Source organism: Netta rufina, assembly GCF_964035555.1.
Source record: "Netta rufina genome assembly, chromosome: 5".
NCBI classification, from domain to species: domain Eukaryota; kingdom Metazoa; phylum Chordata; class Aves; order Anseriformes; family Anatidae; genus Netta; species Netta rufina.
The window spans coordinates 17,914,304-17,935,493 of NC_140128.1; the positions used below are offsets into that span (position 1 = coordinate 17,914,304).

Consider the following 21,190-nt stretch of genomic DNA (forward strand, 5'->3'; position numbering starts at 1 on the left):
AGTGTGAATTTAGAAACATTTGCCTAATTAAATTCATATTTTGCTTCTTTCTTTTCCAGTTCATGCCAGTTTAGTCAGAGCTGAGCAGATGTAGTCCAAGTCTTATTTGACTGGGCAGTCTCTGGCTTTCAGGTAGGCTTCAGAACGTGACAGACGTGTTAGCAGGGAAGATTGTACTGACTGTCCCTTAGTATGCATTGTGAACGTGAGAGAGTATGATCTTTTGTTTCTGTCTTCAAGTGAGTGTGCAGACTGATGTTCGGTTTTTGAGATGGGTTGCTACATGTGTGTTTCATTTACCTGAAATAAATATAAGTTGTATTTCTTCAAAGATATTATAAATGAGAAAGTAGTGTAAGCCGTAAGTAAAGTGAGAAGAGAGATTAAATCCACACAAATGGATTTATTTTTTTTTCACACCGTGTAAGAGGGAATACCTTTAGCAGCTACTAAATACAACTTCCTGCATCCAGAGATGCAACTTTTTGAGAGGTAAAGCTGTTAGTGTTAATCTGTGTACAGTAGTGACTGCTCCAAAAAATAAATTTGGGACTCTTCTGTGTAGGAATTGGTGCTCTGAAGATGACATTAAAGCCTTTCTTATATAATACAGGAGTTCAGTGGAAGTGTGCACAGCGTGTGCCCCAGGAGCAGACCATGCACTGCGGGTGGTGCCTCTGCGTCAGCAGGGCACGTGCAGAGTTAAGATGCTGCGTCTGTGCCTTATTCCTGATACACTGCGAGCACCCAGTCTTTCTGCCAGTAGTTCCCTCTTCAGGTAAGAGCGCTCATGAAAATTATGGCTACTTAGTGATTTCTTGGTATGGCTATGCAAATGCTAATGGGATCATCAAGAAATTATTTGTTTTTTGTTATTAAATGTCTGTTGCATTTAAGAAGCAGAAGGGTAACGTCTACCTTGCTCCTACATTTGTACTCCTTGAACCTAAAGAGTAAAATGAGGAGTCTGGCAAGCCTTACGTTTTCAGTGCAATCCAGTAAAAAACTTTGCAATCCCTTTCTCATTATTATTTAAGAATATTGTGGGGGAACTCAGTCAAAAGCCAGATAGGAATCTTATATTTGTCATGCTGCTGTACGTACCATTAGCAGGTATGTTTGAGGGATCATAAAAACACCGTGTTTGTCTGAAAAGATTAATTTCCCATAAAATTATGTTGGTGTGAATTCATTATAGTGCCATCATTTATAGCTTTATGGCCTTTGTCCCATAGTAGCTTTTCAATGCCACCTCTAGGAGCCTGTATCAGAGTATCTAGCCCACACACCTGGGTCATGTCTATGCTCCTTTGAGTTAGTAGCTTGAAACCTCATTTTCTCTCCTACGTTCTGAAGTCTTCCATCACTTACAGTGCCAAATACACTTGCCTGTAAGTAGATTTAAAAGTTTTTACATTTAACAGCTTTTTTTTTTGTTTGGTAAAGAATACATGAACTTAATGTTTAGTAAAGGTACAAGCTTTGTCAGTCTAAATGCAGCAGTGGAATTGAGGATGCTTTTTGGAGATTTTTCTACATAGGTTTCTCAATCTGATGTTGCTATAGCATTTTTCCTTTAAATGAGCTAGAGCATAGTCTAGCTGAATGTGCATATTTTTTTACAGCCTATAGTAAGTTGTTTTTCTTGCTACATTCTTGTCCCATCCTTTCCAATGTGAATAATATTGGCACAGCTCACCCAACATTCAAATTTAGTAGGCTCCATTCAGAGATGGTGTTTAATAGAAGGAAAATGTAAATAACGGAGCTGACTGTGGGCTTAAACCTGTTCAAAGCACGGAATCTCAGTCAGTTTAATAGATGAAAAATACTCATAGAAAAGGCAAAAAACGCTTAACCTGTAAAACAAAATGCAGGTTGAAATTTCTAAGAGTTTTTTTCAGCAAAAAGCTTTTTGTCCCAAATCAAGATTGTATGTATGTCTTCATTCAAAATATTTGAAATTAGAGGGGTTGGTCATCAGTGATACAAAAGCCTTTTTCCCCGTTCTTTCCTTCAAATATGCTGAAATTTTGCAGAAAACCAATACAAGATCTGTGTGGGGACAAAAATGAGTTTTTTTTTTGTCCAATTTAAGCTTCAGCTTGATCTGTATTTAAAGTCACTATACATCTAGTTTTGAACCATCTCACTGCTACACGAGTCTGCTTCAGTGGCCTGCCTTTGTAATTTGACCATATAGAGGAGGTCCCGATTTCTAAAGGACAAAATTACAGGCCCACTATGTACTAATAGGAACCTCCCCATCTGTGAGTTTACGGTAGGCCACGTGGTTCAGGTTTCTGTCTGAAATGGCTGGGAAATCGACAAGCTAATACAGGCTCAGCTGTGATTCTTCTGATACAGGGGGCTTCCCATCTATTGGTAACTGCAGTAGGACGAGCTGATTTAGCACTAGACGGTGTCCAACACGCTTGTGTTAACTTAAGAGTTTTCATTTTTCACTTCCTTTACTGTAGCTATTGCATAGAATCAGTTGTTCTGTGAAGTTCAGTCAGTGGGAAATTCAGAAGGCAGATAGACAGGTATCTGATCTGGGAGACAAGCACTTGATATTTTACGTGTATTTGTTTTAAAGCCAGTAATGACATCACGTTTTCCTAGAGTAGATAGTCAATACATATGTTAAAAACTTGACCATTCATCACTAGGAATATGCTGTTTCTGGTGTGTCTAGTTGTTGCAATTGGTAACATGCATCCCATTTACAAATCTGGGACACAAGTTGTAAGTTTTTCTCATTTTGTTTTATAAATAATCACATGTAATTACTGTTACATTTTTGTCCTTCTCAAGTCCAGTTCTTTACTTATGTTTAGTAGCTCCTAATTTGTTATTATCTTAGTGATGCAACAGTATGCATAAGCTTTGTAAGAGGTAATGGGAAGGAAAATAAAGCTGTTTAACTTTACTTCTTTTAAAACTATTTTCTATTAATGTCTTCTAGGACACAAAACCTTACACTGATAAATAAATACAGACAAGCGTTCTGTACCAAACACCTACTTTATTTCACCTTTTATTAAAAAGAACCACCAAATGGTATTTTACTCTGAGTAATTACCTTAGATGTTTAAAATAATCTTAAGCAAATACTTGTTTTGCTTTTTTAAAATACACATTACCGTGACAGCCAGTCACCTATCCATTTCTAAAAAACGCCTACACTTTCCTAAAATAATGATAGAAAATTTTCAGCATTGCAACTATTAAAGCACGGAGAGTCAAAATGAGAAAATGTCTCGTGGCTTACTCATTACATTTGGTAGTTACTACCATTCAGCATTCATGAAAGTAATAAAAAGACACAACAAGCAGACACTGGGTTTTACCAATTTTATTTCTAGACTTTAGGTTGTTGTTTTTTTTTTTTTAAGATTTTTTTTTTTTTTTTTTTGCTGGAAACTTGTCTGTTACAGGTCTGTTGGTGAAAATGTGCATTTCAGACCAGTGATGCCAATAAGTACAATATAAAAATGTACAAATCTGAATTGCTTGCTTACTACAGATTGTTATAATAATGTGACAAATAAAGCATCTCTGTTGGCACATGAACCCACTTATCTGGATTTGGCCTTTTAGTACATACAATAGTTAAAGAATTTTGCAGTACACACTGCCACTCAGTGTAACACATAATATAACTGACAACCACTAACTCAGTAATCACGTTTGGTTCAGAGACACAGAGATGCCACGAACAGAAGTGTTTTATGAGGTAAGCAGTAAATGTTCCTGAAATTTGGACAGAATGTATCCAGTCCTCCTGGGTCCTGCGACTGCTAGTAGCATTGCAATGCTTTGTTTATGCACTATGTAGGATCTTAACTGCATTTGCCTCAAAGAGTTCTAATTCTGTTTTGGTTTAGCAGCATACAGGCAACAGCTAGATTATTCTTCAGCATACAACTCTGTTAGCTGGCTTATTTATGAGATTTACAGGCTTTTTAAATTAGCATTATGCTATAATTAAAAAAAAAAAACAAAAAAAAACTAGTATATCATAACAGATTAAACACACAAAATACTTAGAGTTCCAGAAGATAACCTATCATACCAACCGATGTGTCCCAATTGATGGGTAAGCGCATCAGGTGGCATACAAGAGTTATATTATAATGCACCTTTCATATATCACTTGTGGCTAATAACACAGCTTAAAACTACTATGATAATAAACCCCAGATCAGACAAAGAATCCAGCTTTATAAAATGCGCAACACCATAAAAACTGACATTACTTGATCTTCTGAAATGTCTGCCATTTTAAATTAATGCAACCTAGTTGCAAATCGCGAGACCCATTCAGAATAACGTTCGATGCATTTCCATTTGCAGTAGAACTATGAGGCACTGTGTACGAACATTAAAACCTGGTCTAGACACGGTTAACTGAAGTATGAGGTATTGTGAAACAGGAACCTTTTTGGAATAGAGCAGTAATCACATTAAGTAAAAATTGATCACATAAAAAATCTACAAAAAAAAATGATGTCAATAATATAATTTTCTATGAGAAAATTAAAACCTATAACATGGCAGTATATGACATTGTATAACAAAAAAAAAAAACTGATCCACAAAATAGCAGCAAAACACAATGACAAAGATACAGAAAAGCAATGTTAATTTTTTTTTTTCAAACCATGCTGGGAATTTATCCATAGCAGCTCAATAAAAATGGAGCATCCGCTCCTATTCTTTTCTCTTTTTCTTTTCTTTCTTTTTTTTTCTTTTTTTCCTTTTCTTTTTTCTGTTTTTTCTTTTTTTTCTTTTTTTTTTTTTTTTTTACAATCAACACCTTAGCGGCAGTTTTCTCACATACATTTCACCATCACATTCTCCTCGAGCATCAACTTCAACAGCTATGTCCACGTCCCTTCAGCTACTTCCTAAAATAATAATAAAAAAAGATACATAGCCAAGATGTGCAAATTTTCTATTTGTAGCTAAATTAAAAAAAAAGGGGGGGGGCATATACTGGAACAGGAACTTCTTTCAAGTACTCCAATTTTCGTATCTATTAACTATGGCGTTTTTTTCATGGTTAGACTGCTACTGAAAATGTATAAGGGGCCAAATAGACTGCTTTGTTTTGGGTTTGGTCTCTGAAGTGTCCTTTTTTCTTTACTGAGCTGTGTTAAAACTGCAACATCAAGGGTAGAAAGTTTTTTTTTTAAAAAAGGGGCGATTGCATTATTTTACAAATCATACTGGCCTTACGAACATCCTCTGCAATAAATATTCTTTTTAGCCTTAACTATAAATTATATATTTTAGTGTTTAAAAACCTTCAGCTGTAAAACATCTAAAGAAAATCCTTAAACTATGTGTCCTATATGTGAACCTTTAAGGCCCCTAATTTATAAAGATGTGTTGGCACCAAAGGATTTCTAAACTTCAACTTTTCTATAGAAAAGGATAGGAAGATATCCTGGCAATTTGTGAATGCAATTTCTCTCACTGGAACGCAACCTTCGGAAAAAAAAATCACCTTTCCTCTAACACCATAGTTAAATGCACTTGCCTTGCAATTCCAAGTTTGCGAACAAGCACTTAATATATTTCCAAACCATTCCATTAAAAAAAAAAAAAATTCCCACACAATAAAAGAATGTATTTCCTATATCTAATGGACTGAAAGTGCTTTGAATGGAATGGTTTTAGAATATTACAAACAACAAAAAAAAAGACTAAACTGTGGATTGAACCTGACCATAATTAGGCTGAATATCTGCGGGGTCAGACCAGCATTTTTACACAGGTAACTACAAAAATATGAAGATTACAAAAATATAATATATTATGTCACTATTTCGGTTTCTCTTTATAATAGAGTATCGTATGAGTAGTACATTGGCCTTTCCCAACAATGCTAAGCTGGAACCCTACAAATGCACAGGCAATCCACAGGCACGCACGCACACACACACACACAAAAAGATTAACATATAATAATGCTGTATACTAACATACACTAACTTATGGGTTACGTTAACCATTTATAAGGTGAAGAGGATAAAAAAAAAACTAAGGAAATAAAATAAACATTTACAGATGAATTATAAAGTGACTAAATGCATAAGCAAGCAAGATACAGAAAAGCCTAGAACTGCGTTAAAGCTATGCTTTTTAAAGAAAAAAAAAAAAGAATATTTCATTTACTATCTAAAAAAACCCTCTTCTACTTTAAAAATGGTTGGTTGGTTTGTTTTATATGTAAGAAATCAAATCTAATACCTCCCCTGGAGACATTTTGTGTGTTAATGCCTATTTTTACAACATACAGACAAGAACACTTTAATATAAAAACTAGTTGATTATTATTGTATAAAATCCTCTATTTTTGTAGCACAAACCCCTGGGGGTAATGCAAATACTATTTTTTTCTTTTTTAAGACAGTTTTTGGGGTATTTTTTGTTTATTTGTTTGTTTGAAGTCACAGATGGAAGGGAGACAGAGCAAGAAAAAATATAACAAGACGGGTTTTCCCTTCTGGTATAAAAATGTCCTGGAGAAAAGGGTTTCTGGGGGGGAGATCCTGATGCTGATTCCTTCTCAGATGCCCTTTCTTTGTCTGCTTCTCTTGCCAAGCAAACCCATTAGAAGAAGTCCTCTTAAATGTTCACATCTCGCACATCAGTAGGTGTGCAGGAAAGGTCTGCTTCATCCTCTACAGTCTTTGTTTCTGAAGATACGTTGTGCTGCTGTGCCTGGCGTAGACTGGATTCAAGGAGGGATTCGATCTGTTCTTGGCAGGCTCGTAAACAATCCTAGAGAAGATTAAATGGAAGGAGAAAAAAGACCCAGGGTCCTTTAGAAAAATACAAGACCACAGACCACGTACCATCTCTTGAAAAGCCAAGAGAAATACAATGACGTTATCTGGGAGGGCAGCACACTCAAAGGAGAGCAGGAAGAGCAAGAGGAACACTAACTAGTGAGAGCACTGGATGAGCTACCCAAATTGCTGCAGGGTGCTAGCCTGGATCCCGCACTCAGTAACTGACTCCTGCCATCTATTTCATGGCCAATGTGAGCGTTCTCCATACACGGACCTCTGGACAAAGGACAGCTGTCAGTTTGCTCTTAGTCTCAGCACATAAGGCTACAGGAGGAACACGATGAGCGCTCTGCTGCCATCACACAGGCACTTGCTTCTCTGGCAGGGCCTTGGCACAGCAAGATGGAGCTTGCCTGTTGGAGCTTTATTGCAGTGCTTCTTGCCTGGGCTGCTAACACTTCAGCAGTTACGTGCAAGTCCATCCATACCATCTTTTACCTCAGTCTTTTAGACCTTTTGAAAATACAAGCTCTCTGACTGGACAGCACTCTGAATCAAACCATAATTAAATGTAACGGAAAAGACATAAAACTGGGCTGGAGTCAGGGCTGGTCCAAGTACTGCTGATGCCATCATGATTTCTACTTTTACCGCAAAAAAAAAAAAAAGCCTTCAGCAGTGCACTCTATTACAAGGGATGGCCATAAATGGTGGTTTCCCCAGGCTGAGGTCTGATGATACAAAGTTCTTAGAAGTGCCATATTTTTATATTTAGATATACACACCTGAAGTTGCCAGCCAACCGCTACTATCTACAGCAGTGGGCAGCTCAGGTTAGTGAACTGATTTCTGACTCAGAAAGCATCTGAACAGAACATCACCGACCGCATGACCCCAAACTGGAGAGATCTAGAAGCACCACTGACCATCTTTGTAACCACGCATTATAAAGTGCTGCCAAGCTTTCAGTTTGCTCCTGCAGTCACCTTAACAGCTCAGTTCAGGTGAGGACTTTTTTCCCCTCATTTCACAACCAGTTTCTCAGCCCTCAATGTCCACACAACCCTGCCAAGTGACCGGGAGGGTGCAAGGGCCTCGCTCTTGCACCCACTTCAGCCTGAATTAAAAGCACCAAGTGCTCATCTCCTGCGGTAAAAGGGAAAACTTCCCCAGCCATTAAAGCATACCCAGAGTAGGTATGGCCAATTCTACCCACTGGTCCACAGCAAGGAAACCTGGAGAAAGCCTGCGAGCTCAACCTGTCCAACTTCCTGCACATTACAGCTGTGTTCCTCAGCGCCACATACACCCATTGCAAGGACACACTACTGGTGCCTCAAACAGGCAAAACAATCACGCTACATTTTGCCAAAATTCCTCCAGCGTGCTGTTTACTCCTATCTTTACAACAAACATCATACGCTTTTTCCCAACATATTTAACTCTGTGTATTAAGGACTTTGAAGTTTCCTTTAAGTATCGCCTTTTCTGATTTAACCTATGACATGTGTTAGCCCTTGCGGTGAACCCAGTCTTCCATGATAAATTGCCGTCAAAAGTGTTAGGATGTGCATGACTGAGAATGAATGTTGTTTTCCTGAGAGGGTGACCTGCCTGCTGTTTTCTTTATTTCCCAGTTTCAATTCTGCCTTCATTCAGAGGCTTCTTGTGTGATCTACCAGCTTTTCACTGATTCCACTACCACAAGAATCTCCTCTGCCACCAATAAGGGCACATGGCATTTGGGGTAAAATAAGATTAGAAACCCAAGCAAACAATTCTCTGCAAGTCCTTTCTGAGAGAGAGGGAGGTTAATCCTACCTCTAAGCAGATCAGACCATCAGTTACAGCTCACTGAAAACACATAACCTATGACCTTTTCTGGTTTAAACCCTAGTGTAATATTTCCTCTTGACAGAGACACACAGCGTTTTAAATGACAAAAAGAAACGCCTCATATCCTAGAGTCATGATGCCTTTGGCTCCTACATTCCTCTGGCCTCCACAGTAAGATCTCGATGAAGTCCCTTCACCCCGTCGCAAGATGCGACAGCCCAGGCCTGACTGCAAGGCTCCTACTCGTGTGTCCTGCAGCATGTACCTCAGCCGCACTTGGGTGTGTTAAATAGTAGGTGAACAGAGGTTTGGGGAGATTTCCAGTTTTACTAATCCAGGCACTTTTGCAGATAATTCTGTGACAACAAGGTAGTGTGCCAGGTAGTGTTATAACAAGGTAGTGTTTCCAAATTGAAAGCCAATTTATTTTCAGACCAAAGTAAATCCCATTTTTGGTTTGTTTTTTAATGCTATTTACATATAGCATGTTTGAGCTCTGAAAACTCAAGCCATTCAAAAGGATTTCTTTAAATTACCTATTCTTCTCTCTCTGGACTCCAATCATGAATAATTACATAGGACTACATCATTTAAAGGTAATTTTTGACCACAGCTTTTTTTTTCCTGTGAGATTCTCAGAGTACAGCCTATTATAGCTGTATTTTTGTAAAACATAATCCTTACAATTTATTATGAACTGTACTCTTACGTTACAAATGACTGAACCCTTTTTTTTTTTTTTTAAAGTGATTTAGGCATTTTGGTTCAAATCATTTTTTATTCAGATAACTATTAGATGAGTAGTTTGTCTACAGGAATCTTAAAACTAGCAAAAATAACTGCAAAATATAAAATTCACTGTGACCAACTTAATGAAAGCTTTTTTCATTCTTAGCAAGAATACTTCCTAACACAGAAAAGCAAATACTGAACTTGTGCATTATTCTGATAACTTCTCCCAACAACTTTTCTGCTTCACTACCCAAATTTTCAATGCCCAGTTTGTTCAAGGTCATAAACCCTTCCTGGATTAATTAAGCTCCTCAGTGGAAAAAAAAAAAATAAAGGAAAAAAAAAGACTAGACTTAGTAGTGGTCAAATACCTTTAACACACAAGACATGATCAGACTCCAGGGTCAGATACACTAAAGGAAACAAACAACAACAAAAAAAGAAGCTGCCTGGAAATCCTTTGTTACTGCCTGACCCGTTCTGGATAACAAGCACATGTCTGAAGGTGCCTCTGAGTAGGGGCAGGCAGGAGACAAATTCCAATGTACTAACAGACAGCATGGAAACCCAATCTAATCTAGTTTAGCAAATTTCTGGCCTGGAAATGAATGTCAGGTAAAATTCAATCTGTTTGGATGATGGGGTCAAGAATAGAATGATGGAAGACAGCCCAAGACTTCTAATTGTGATTATCTGACTTCTAATTACCCCTGATCAAAGGCAAAATGGGAAATTGGACTCCTACCAATGTAAACATGAACCATAAAGGAATTCCAATCAGGTGATATTCATTTTACTTTAGATTCAGCTTTCTTTGAGACTAAAGGTAAAAAAGCGTCATTATGTTACCTGAAATCAAACAGCTGCTCTAGTTAATAGATAATCTGGGAGAATGTTAGCCATGTTGTTAATAAATGCATGCTCCTAATATTTCAAGACAATGCAATACAAAGCGTATTCAATCGTGCAGTCTGACAAGGGGAACCATCACATAACAAACTTCATAGAGGTGCTAGCGGAACAGGTACGAGCAATAGCAGGGTTACAGGGGCTGGTCTCACGGGGAATTTTCTTTGCAGCGGAATTGCACTATGTATGAAACCGAACAATTTTCTCTATTTCAATCAGCAGCAGTGAAAGATGCTCTACCCTTATTATGTTACAAACACGACAACATACATGTACGTAAGGTAAAAATTTATGCTGCTTATTTTCTGTAGTAACGTATACAAAAACCCTTACGCTTCTAACTCTACCTGCTCTAACACATAAATATATTTAGCAATAAAAGCTGGAAGGGAGTTACTTCCTTTCAAAGCTGTTAAGTTTTAAGTTCAGGTCATACAGATTGCGACCTTACAATGACTCTGGACAATAAAAAGCAGTAAGCATTCTTGGTAAAACTTCTTTTTCTTTTAAAAGAGCTCTGTCATCAACTAAGTCAAGTCACGTAAGGACATGCTGTTGTTCTCCAAGATGTGAGAAAATTTATTTCAATGCTCTCTATCAGGAATGATTAAGTAATATTTTTGTTTGAATCAGGTACTATCAGTACCGATAGCAAGCCTAGTATTTGTCCCCAGTACCTGCTTCGAATATCTCGCACTGGATAGAGGCCAACCATACACTCACGTATCTACTCTGTTCACAAACTCACTAAAAGTATGACATGTGCCCACCAAACTGAGCAGCGGGATATTTACAGCGTATGATTTCAGCATTTGAAGTTCCTACAGTATTCAACATACCAGCACTGGATCCATACTACTTTAGCTGCAGTAATCTAAATAGCAAAAAATAACATGCCAATTTCTGAAGCATGGTAAAGGTGATCAAAGTAATAGTCTGTGATATGGTATTTGTCAGCAGTTGTTTCACACAGTCTAACGTAAAATACTCTTTTGTGAGTAATTCATTATGATGCATTTGTCTTTCCACAAATCACTCAATCCTGTCAACAAAGTCCAATTACACAAAACTAGTTTTGAAGGGTCTGGGCTAATACACCTCTCCATGTATTTAAATTATTAACGTGTAAAATAATTTAACAGCATCTCAAAGGTTCTGCCGCTAACCACAGAGTTGTCTTTATTTGACTCATTGTCCAGCGCTTGGAGACCTCACAAGAACCTTTTTAAAGCATCTATTTATTGGTCTTCCACATTGTTACAAAACAAAGCTCAACTCTGCCCCAACTTCACACACCATTATGACATGGATCATTGACTTTAGGTCTTCCTTGTAGGCTCCCTTCCTGGCCCATTCACTCATGAAAGGTTTATTGCTCACTAGTTACTGATGTGCATCTCCTGGAAGCTGCAGGGCAAAATGAGAGTCCTGTGAGGACCATCTACCTTGTCAGAAAGTCGTGGGACAAACATTTGTTCCAAAAAGGAATTCAATACCAGCTACTGTGCAGGTCTAGCACGTAATAAACCAAATTAGATCATTAGAACTCTTTTAAGAAGGGCTTTTTCACACCACTTGGCACAATAAAAGGCCTCAAGAATGGTCAAAGATAAGGTCAGAGATACCACGAGGTCCATTTATTGCAATCTCAGTAACTATTTCCTTGCCTTATTTTAAAAGTTTTGTTTTACACAGACCACTGGTTTCATTGTCTACAAGCAAATACAGCTTCTGCAATTGTTCAATATCAGATCAGGGTTTCCTTGGCATTGTCAGATACACCTCTCACGAACATCAGAGCTGGATGTGGCACTCCTATCAGTGACCTGCAGCAGCGTAATCACTGATTATTAATGGCTATAAGGACGGCTAAGTAACTAGGACAAACACAAGCGAACATCTTCAAAAAAACCCGCTCTGAGGTTTGACCTTTATCAAGATTTACTGCCCGATTAGCTACTACGCAGCAAGCAGACATTCATTCTTAAACTCTAAGGCAGGAGATCAACTGAGAAGAGTCACTTACCGGATCACATTTGATAACTTGTGATAGGAAATGTGTGAGGCATTGATAGGAGAGGAAAGTGTTAGTGTTCCCCAGATGCAGGCCTTGTACAGCTGCTACCACGCTGCCAGCTGCGATCATGGAAGGTGGGTTTGAAATAAATTTAACATCTGTATGAAGAAAGAAGGAAAAAAAAAAAAGACTGAAATGATTGCTTTAGGAGAAGCCTGCCCATACACATACACTCTCCTCTACCAGCGTGGCTTCAGCTGCCAACTGTTGCATCCAGAGGAAGGGAAATGGCAGCAGAAGCTGCCTCCTGCTCCGCACCGCTACAGGCCCCAACCTGCAGACACTCAGCCACGCGAGCAACTGTGCTGAGTGAGTAGCCCTGCTTAGCACGAAGCCTGGGAGGCTTCGCCTTCAGGGATTTTTATCATAAGCAGGGCCCCCATTCTTCGAATGTTAAAATACTTCACTCATACAGATAATGCCACTGGGGTCAACAGCGCTATACATCCCAGAGAACCTGCGCTCGCGCGGTCAGCCCCTAGGTGCACTCTAATCGGGAGTCCTCGGGCCTTTTAAAGCAGAAACCTTTGCACTGACATTCAAAGGAATATAGCCTTAATGAACATCGACAAAAAGAAAGAAAGAGAAAGAGTGCTTAACCCCGTCAGGAGGCAGATAATCCATATTTAAATTAAGGTTTCATCTTAAAAATGCTTTGTCTCAACCTAGCCTCTTGTCAGTGGCTGCCATCCATCCTGGCAACAGGGATTTAATGTAAATGTGGCATAACTAAGTGACGGGGGTCCCAAGAATTGGCGGACAATCAGTTACATTCTGATGTGACACCATGCTGACAAGAGGCTGGGCCCCCTTCCAGACTGCATTGCTGTAGGTCTCTCCACAAAGCCACTCCCATGATTCCTTAAGGGGCTATCTCTGCCATTTAGCATGTTTTTGGTGTGTGTGTGTGTGTGTGTTTTTAATAAGAATAATCCACATTTTAATGCTAAGACTCTTTCTGCAGAACAGGAATGCGTTTGATCCGTGGCAGCGTACACCTTGGAGGAGAATCGGAAACAAAAGGAAATAAGTGGCACGAGTAAACATCTAATTTTGTGAGGAAGAAAGGGAAATGCCACATTATACACAAGAACCTGAGATACATTCCTTCAGCTTTTATCAGAATACAACTTCCTCTGGGTCGAAAAAATATAAACCATCTGTCAAACCCTTGAATGAAATCAAAGGCATGGACAGCTTAGAGTGCTCAGTGGAACAGTTTAAGTATTAAATCATGCATCTCCTTTATTATGATAAAATAACTTTTGTGCAAATGTTTTACCAGTGAAACTAAAGACTTTGGGACTCTGTGGAAGTCCTCTCTCTGAATCTGTTCAGACATCTCTGATGCTCCATTGCAGCTCAGACCAATACCCACCTTCAAAAGGGCATTTCACCCCGCGTCCTATGAACCTTCCAAATTAAAACCAATACAATTAATGGTGGCCAAACTCTTGTGATGCACTGCAAGCTGCAAGGCAAGCTTGGTCTAAAACCATCTCATGTACGCTACCATGTTTAAAACAAATGTAATTTACCCCTTTTTCCTAATCCGCCTATTTCCGGACAGACACAAATACACACACCTCCCGGCAAGCTTCTATCGTTGCCCAAAACAAAGTAGTTCAGGTCAGTTACTGACAACACAAGCATTCCAGAGATGGTCCCCAGCTGAAATACTGACACACAGCGGCAGGTAGACTTCAGCATTAAGGGCTTTCAGTGGGCAACTGTGAATGCCACCAAGATTCAGGATCCAGGGGACGCAGTGGCAGCAACTTCATGCCGGTATTTGCTGATTTCCACAAACAGAAGGTGACCAAGATGTGTCAGTTTAAGGGGTCTGTCCTGGCAGGATCACGTTTGGCATTAATATTTGCGTTCTTCTTTCAAATGGAGCAGTAAACAAGAACATGAATTCATAGTCACACCCTCATTCTTTCCAAGGTGGAAAAGTGATAATGAAGTTTAAATGACCAGTTTGTGTCTGTCCCTATAACCACTCCAGACAAGCAGCATGGACTGCCTTTTTGTTGCAACTCAACAAGGAATTATTTGTGGCAGAGGCCACTAATTTCAGCATATTAATCAGGGGGCCCCTCTCGCCTGTAATTGGATGCCCCCAAGTGAAGAGTGTGGCATCATTGTCAGCCTCCATCGCCTCATCTTGCGCTATTGAGCGCCCAGGAACAAGGGGGCTTCGGTGAGATGAATTAGACCTGACACAGCCACAATGGGGTAGGGGGCCCCATCAATTGAAGCACACATCCCCAGTAGCCTATCTGAGACTTCATCCAAAAAGAATAAACAACTTCAGCGTTGTTAAAAAGAGAGAGAGAGAGAGAGGGGAGGGGGAGGAGAGAGAAGAATGCCAGCCACCCTGAAGGGAGGACAAAGCAGGCATATAGGCGCTGCAGCGCTTTAAAAAAAATTCCTAACAAGGCGAGTCACCCCTTTTCCTTTTTAAATGGAGCAGCAATTCCATCCGTCTGGAGAGCTGGGGGCTATGAATGAAAATCTTTTCATTGAGGCAAATCAAAACTGCGAACATAAATCACTTGCTGCAAGATGCAACAGGTTCCAACTGGTCACATACCTTGAGACTCCCAATTTTATAAAGGCCAGAGAATAGGAGAATTGTAACACAGTTGTTTCAAAGGGAGATCTCTCTTTCTCCATCCGAAAGGAGGAAAGCAACAACAGTAATAATAGCAATAATAATAATATAAAAGGAGCCCGGTATGTTTTGATAACCAGAGGAACATAATGAAATGCTGAAGCTCCAATATTTGTTGCTATTCATTGTTATGCTTGTATAGAGCTGCAGTTCTCCCTCAACACTGGTCTTAACTTGGGCCAAAAGAGGCCTGCTTCCTTTTGAGCTCTCCCTGCCTTGCTCGGCCATGCCAAAGCCCCATTCATTAAGCTCAATTATGTGTTAACTTCAAACAACCCCTGGTAATTTTTTTTTCTCTTTTTTCTCCCAAACCTACCACAGCACAAAGACATCCTTTGGTGAAAATGGATTTTTCAAAACTAAACCAAATCAAACAAATCCACTTCTACTAGCCAGACAACTGAAGAGGGAGCTTAGAAGGAATTCCCCTCAACTTCACCTTGCAACGTAACCTTCTCTTTCTGGAGCGAACACACATGCACACTCATCCACGAACACTTCCACAGCCTTCGCCTTGTTAAGCCAACTGGCGGAGGTTTTATTTTCTAAGCAAGCATTATTTCACCGCCTCTTCTTACGAGCCCCTCCTTTGGTAGAGGACGCAGGCTGTACACTTCACACTGAGGATACACTGCGCTTGCCCCTGAGGCCACTTCAGCGAGTTTCACGGTGTTTTCAGTGGACTTTGGATTGGGCCCCACAGCATCCAGGCAGCACAACGCATTTGCAGTCCATCTAGGTTCGTTTTGGCAAAGGGAGATACAACACAACCCAGCAACAGCAAAGCAAAGTCCAGATGCTACTTAAGCCACATGTTATCTTCACTAGCCAACAAAGAAGTCATGAGGAAAGCAAGAGGTAGAGAGAATCCTGACATCCAAAAATAACAATAAAAACACAGAGCCTAGTGGCAGCCTTCCTGAGCGCTCTTTCCCCAGGCAATATTCCCAACTTCAGTAGGGAGCTGAAGAGGGCCCCAATTCTGGTGAGCTCAGCGCTGTTTTTTTAAAAGCTCAGTAAAACTCCCAGAACATGGTTCTCATTTACTGATCCATTCTCCAGCTGTGGTGTGTAGCAGTGTTAAATAAAGGCTCTGGATGTGCTTCCTAAAAGAAACATAACAACACCGACAGTAGATCAAAGTACTGGACTCTTAGCAAGTCTCCAACCTTTGAACTACTCTTGTTTTCATCCCTGTCATTGCCAGCACAACAACCTAGGTTAAACATCCCCATATCCAAAGGGGAGGCCAGGTAGCTGTTCTTTTTAGCAAACGGCCGAGGTGGTGTCAAACTTAGCAAGTTGCACCTTCAGAGTCCCAGCGGCCTTATCTGGTAGAATCTGTCACGGAGAGTAGGTCCGATTTTCCCAAAGCGTTGCTGCAGGTAGTTTGAAGGCTGTTTGAAGGTTGCAGCGCTCCGAACACGGAGCATTACTGCAGGCAAGCTAACTTGGGAGCTGCCCGCTGCTCGGATGTTAGCCCCAAGATGGAGAGCAATGCCAGTGTTTACAGATGTCTCCGTTAGGGTTTGGTTGTTCTATCTTTAGGCTTTGCAGGAGGGCTGATTCTGTGAAATCGACTTTTTTCTTCCGAGTGCCTGCAATCTTTCTTCAATCTTTTTTTTTTTTTTTTTTTTTTTTTAAACCAAATCCATCTCTGGAAAATAAACTACGCAGCGTTAATTGGGTTCACTAACCACACATATTCCAACAAGGTTTTCCAGTGCGGACACCGCATGTCCGAATGCAGGCTCGGTCTCTTTTTTAGCACAGCTGCTACTGAGCATTAACATTTAATACAGCGCTGTATCTCCTTTACACTACGTTTTTATCAGTGTTAACAGAGTGTCTGGCATTCCTCTTTACGTGCTACTGCAAAAGAACATTTGCTTTGGCTGCTTCTTCTTCCTTATTCCTTTGCCATTCCTGGATTTGTCTTGTCATACGAAAAGCAAATGCACCGAACACGTTTTGTTTAAACAGAATATCTTCCCTCTAGGACTTCTTTTGTCCCTGTTCCTCCGCTCCGGCCTGTGGGACGCGCGAGATCTGGCGATCAGAGCGGCTCTCCCAAAACGCTTTTCCTTCCCACTTTGCTAGGGTTCAGCGGGTAAAGCTGGTACACGTACAAACACACACACACACTCCGCATGCAAACACGGAACTTCAAAGGACCAGCGCACGCAGGCACGGTGCCCTTGAAACCAAAGATCAGGCCTCTGCAAACCTGGCCTAGCGAGCGGTCGGCGTCTTTGGCTCCTCTGGAGGCCACCCCTGCACATGGCTCCAGCTCAGCACGTGGTCAGAGGGGTGCAGATGGCAGGGGCTGGGTCTGGTGCCAGGAAAGCCTCCGCGCCGCGTGGCCCTCCTCCAACCCGCCGCCACGGAGCAGGGGGAAGAGGCAACTCGGAGAGGGAAGTTTTAAAACCCCCACGCAGAGCTATTCACAAGCAAAGTCTCCCTCCTCTTTTAAAGGCCGTCTGAGAACGGATCTGCACGGAGGGATTCCCCGCATAGGCAGCAAGCCTTTTGCAGCCCCTGCACGAATCCTGGGGTGCGGGGCCGCACACGGTGGCTGGGGCACGGAGCGGGGGCGCTTCTCACCCCGGCCAGCCAAACGCATTCAGCTCAGAAGAAAAGTATCTTCTGAGAAACTTACCTCTGCAAAGTAATCCACCTTCTGCAAACAACAAGGGCAATAATCGGGGCTTAAACTACCTCCCCGCAGCCCTGGGGGCTCACGGTAGGCCATAGCTACGGGAGGCGTTAGGAGCCGGGGGCTGGGCACGTGTAGGGGAGCGACACGCTTTGCTTAACGTGCAGGGCTCATACCTGTAGCGCACAGAGCCACAAAAGTCTGAGCATGTTTACGGATGATCTGCTTGGTGTCCTCTGCCAGAGGCATTTTAGTAAGGAAATGTTCAATGAAATCGTGGGGGGTCATTGCAGCCAGATTCCATTTCAGCTTATTCACCAGCAGCAGCTCCATTTGCTGCGAAAACAAAAGGGGGGAGAGGGGGAAGGAGAGGAGGAAGAAGAAGAGGGGGAAAGCGTGGTTAGCTCCGCTCAGCACCGCACCGGGGCCGCCCCCCGCCACGCCGCGGCCCGGCCGGGGCCGAGCCCCCCTCGGGGCTGGCGGCCAGGGGGGGGCCCGGCCGCCCCCCGCCGCTCCCCGGGCAGCGCCGAGCCCCGCGGGGCCGCCAGGGGGCGCCCGCGCCGCGCCCAGCCCGGCCCCGGCCCCGGCCCCGGCTCCGGCTCCGGCCGGGGCAGCCCCGGGGGCCGCGGCCCGGGGGAGCGGGGGGCGGCTGGGCCCGGCCCGGCCCGGCCCGGCCCCGTTTGGCCGCCGGGGCCTCGGCGTCCCCCGGCTGCGGCTGTCGGGGGAGGCGGCGGCCGCTCGGGCCCCCCGGGGCGCTGGGGTCCGGCAGCCCCCTCCCGCCCGCCCCGCTGCAGGGGGGTCCCGGCCGGCGGCCCGGGGGGGGGGCTTCGTTTGCGCCTGAGGTGCCTGAGCGTGCAATTACCAGTAATTCGTCGGGTCTGATGGAGTTATCTGTGTAAATGCACAGTTTTTCTGCGGTCAGAGGAATAGTTTCCTTCATTTTGGAAGCCACAAACATGCAGGTAGCTCCGAGCAATTGCAAGCGGCTTTTCTTGAGGGGTTCGAACGACAAAAATCTGTCCAAGTAATTCATCGCCAAGGGGAAAACTTCCTCTTCGCACTTCTGCTCCTCGCAAACCTGCAAGAGGGAGAGAGGTCGTTGAGTGCTGAATGCAACGGGGGCGAAAGCCAGGCGCCCTCTGCCTCCCTGCCCCGGCCCCGGCTCTGCAGGGCAAGGCTGGAGGAGGAGAGGCGGGCACGGCGAGCACCGGGGGCACGGGGGGAGCATCAGGGAAAATGAAAGAGAAAGTCACCGGGGACAAAGCGGGGGGAAACGCGGCGACAGAAAGCCGCGGGCGATGCGTGGTAAAAAGGGGGGGAAGCGCCGGGGAGGTTTGGCCCCGTCTCGGCGGCCCCTGCAAGGAACAACGAAAAAAGGGAGAAACGGGCTCGGGCAGGGTGAGGGGAGCCCCCCCGGCTGGCAGCGGGCTGCGGGGTAGGGCTGGCCCCCGGCCCCGTTTATTCGGCGTGGGGTTCGCCATCCCCTTCGCCCTTGTGCCGCCGATTCCCCCTCTCCGGTCGAGACACAAAGGTGGCGTCCAGCCTCATTTCCCCAGACGTCATCTTTTCAAAAAATATTTAAAAATATTTAAAAAATCCCCCGGGCTCCGAAAAAAAGCCGAAACGAAGCGGCGGGGGTCCTTTACCGATCCCGGTGCAGGGGGTCCGCCGGGGGGGCTCCGGGGGGGCTCCCCGAAGTGAAATCCGCCGCCTCCCTCTCCCGCCCCGCAGCGCGGCCGGGCGCGACGCTTCGCAGAGCGAGGCAGGGCGCTGCGCTTTCAAAAATTAATTAAAAATACATCGCGGGCGCCCAGGGCCGCCCAAAAGGCACGAAAATGTAGCCCGGCTTCTGGGGCTCCAGCCGGGAGCCCCCCCGGCCGCGTCGCGCCCCGGCCCGCGGCCCTTTCCCCCTGGCTTTGCCCGGCCGGGCTCGCCGCCGGGCTCGCCGCCGCGGCACAGGCACGGCGCGGAGGGGGCACCGCGGCTCCGGCCGCCCTCGGCGCCGAACAAAGAAACTTTCACCCCGCCGCTCCCCGGGGGCCGCCGCAGCCCCTCCGGCCGTGCCCCTGCCCGCAGCCCCTCCGGGCTCCCCCCGGCCCCCGGCCCCGCTCCCCCGGCCCCGGCCCCGCTCCCCCCCGCCCGCCCGGCCGCCCTTGGCGCGCTCCCCGGGACTTTCTAATTTTCTGCCGATTAATAAACACTTTTTTTTTTTTTTTTTTTTTGCTCTGCAATAAAAGAACAAAGATGGCGCGTAATACTGGCACGGGCAGCGCTTGCATACGTGTACAGGGATATTAATTTTAAAGAAACCCCCCGGCAGCGCTCAGCCGCCCGGGGGCTGCGCGGCGGGGCCGGCCCGGGGCTGCCCGGCGGGGCCGGGAGGGAGCCGGGCGGGGGCCGCCTCCGGCCGCGCTCAGCCCCCGGCTCCCCTCGCACGGCCGCCGCCGGAGCGGGGCCCCCGCGGGCAGGGGGTGCGCGGCCGCCCCGCCGGGGGGGCCCCGGGGCCGCTCCGGGCAGCCCCGGCCCCGCAGCCGCAGCCGGGGTCGGAGCCGGGGCCGGGCGGGCAGCGCCGGGGCTGAGCGCGGGGGGCGAGGGCGGCGGGGAGCGGCGCGGAACCCCCCGGAGCATACAGACCTCCAGCATCCAAGTGGCAACTATTTTCCTCATATATGGCAAGATTTCCTTCTGCACGCACTTGAAGTAGGACACCGAGGGCGAGCAGGTCTCCTCCGCCTTGAGCATTGTCTGCAGCACCCTGTCGTTGAGGAGGTTGGCATCCAGGTAGGCTCGTCGGATGGTCTCCACCTCGCAGCACAGCAGCTGATGTTCCATGTCTGCCTCCTTCGTCTCGAGTCAGTTTTCTCAAGGACTGAGTCAGTCTCTCGCTCTCTCTCTTCCCCTTCCAGGAGTCCCTTGGATGCTGCTTCTGCTACTGCCGCTACAGCCCTCTGGAGGCTGCAAAACTTTCTAACTTCCAACAAAACTGTGACGTTACTGTTGTTAAGCAGAGATCAAAGCACGAGAGAGAATGAGAAAGAGAGAGAGAGAGAGCCAAAAGCAAGGGGCAGAGCCCTAAAGCCATCCCATAGGCTTCAAGTCCTTCCCCTTTGCTTAGCTTATAGAGAGCAGGGGTTTAATGCAAATGCAAATGAGACAAGGGCTTGCTTTCTTCAAGGGCAAGGGAGAGGTGGGGGAAACCCAAATTGTCTCTTCAGTGTATCATGCATAATTTTAAAAATGGAGAGAGTTCTGCAGTGGGAGCCAAATGATGAATGGGGCTAGGCCACACACAGGCACACATGGATATAAATACAGGGAGACGCGGTTGGTATTATTTTACTGGGGGCGCCAAGGAGGGGGAGCCGGGCAGCACCAGCGCCTCGCTCTCCCTTATCAATTATCGTGCCTGCCCTCAGCGATGCGTACCTGGAAGATCTGTCCTTTAAACACACGTGCTCCCGACCTGGACGTGCAGCCTTTGTAGTCGATCCCAAGGG

General features: G+C 44.6%; 2 protein-coding genes across 10 annotated transcripts in view; one reads left to right on the forward strand and one right to left on the reverse strand.

Annotated features, from left to right (window-relative positions):
- Positions 1-13,638, forward strand: part of LTO1 (LTO1 maturation factor of ABCE1) — a 26,135-nt gene extending 12,497 nt beyond the window's left edge. For 2 of the 8 annotated variants that reach the window (XR_014618500.1, XR_014618501.1), the window contains exons 6-7: positions 60-132; positions 614-4,747. Coding sequence is in view for 1 of the 8 variants with exons in the window: in XM_084288085.1 (XP_084144211.1) it covers positions 13,325-13,390 (66 nt within the window). In the remaining 7 variants the exon portion in view is untranslated. Of the gene's footprint in view, positions 1-59; positions 4,748-6,616; positions 10,364-10,505; positions 10,556-13,324 lie in introns of those variants that run through there. The other 6 variants (XR_014618498.1, XR_014618497.1, XR_014618499.1 and 3 more) reach the window with 6 other exon arrangements.
- On the reverse strand, positions 4,897-20,525 carry CCND1 (cyclin D1; the record flags this gene model as incomplete). 2 transcript variants are annotated; one of them, XM_084288081.1, is made up of 5 exons in its annotated part: positions 4,897-6,795; positions 12,310-12,458; positions 17,870-18,029; positions 18,556-18,771; positions 20,328-20,525. In XM_084288081.1, the coding sequence occupies 5 exons, from the start codon at positions 20,523-20,525 to the stop codon at positions 6,640-6,642; spliced, it is 879 nt and encodes a 292-aa protein (XP_084144207.1). In that variant the 3' UTR covers positions 4,897-6,639. The 2 variants fall into 2 exon arrangements, with proteins under 2 accessions (XP_084144207.1, XP_084144208.1); XM_084288082.1 differs by lacking the exon at positions 20,328-20,525 and adding an exon at positions 18,947-19,164.
- Between the last annotated feature and the right edge of the window lie 665 nt (positions 20,526-21,190).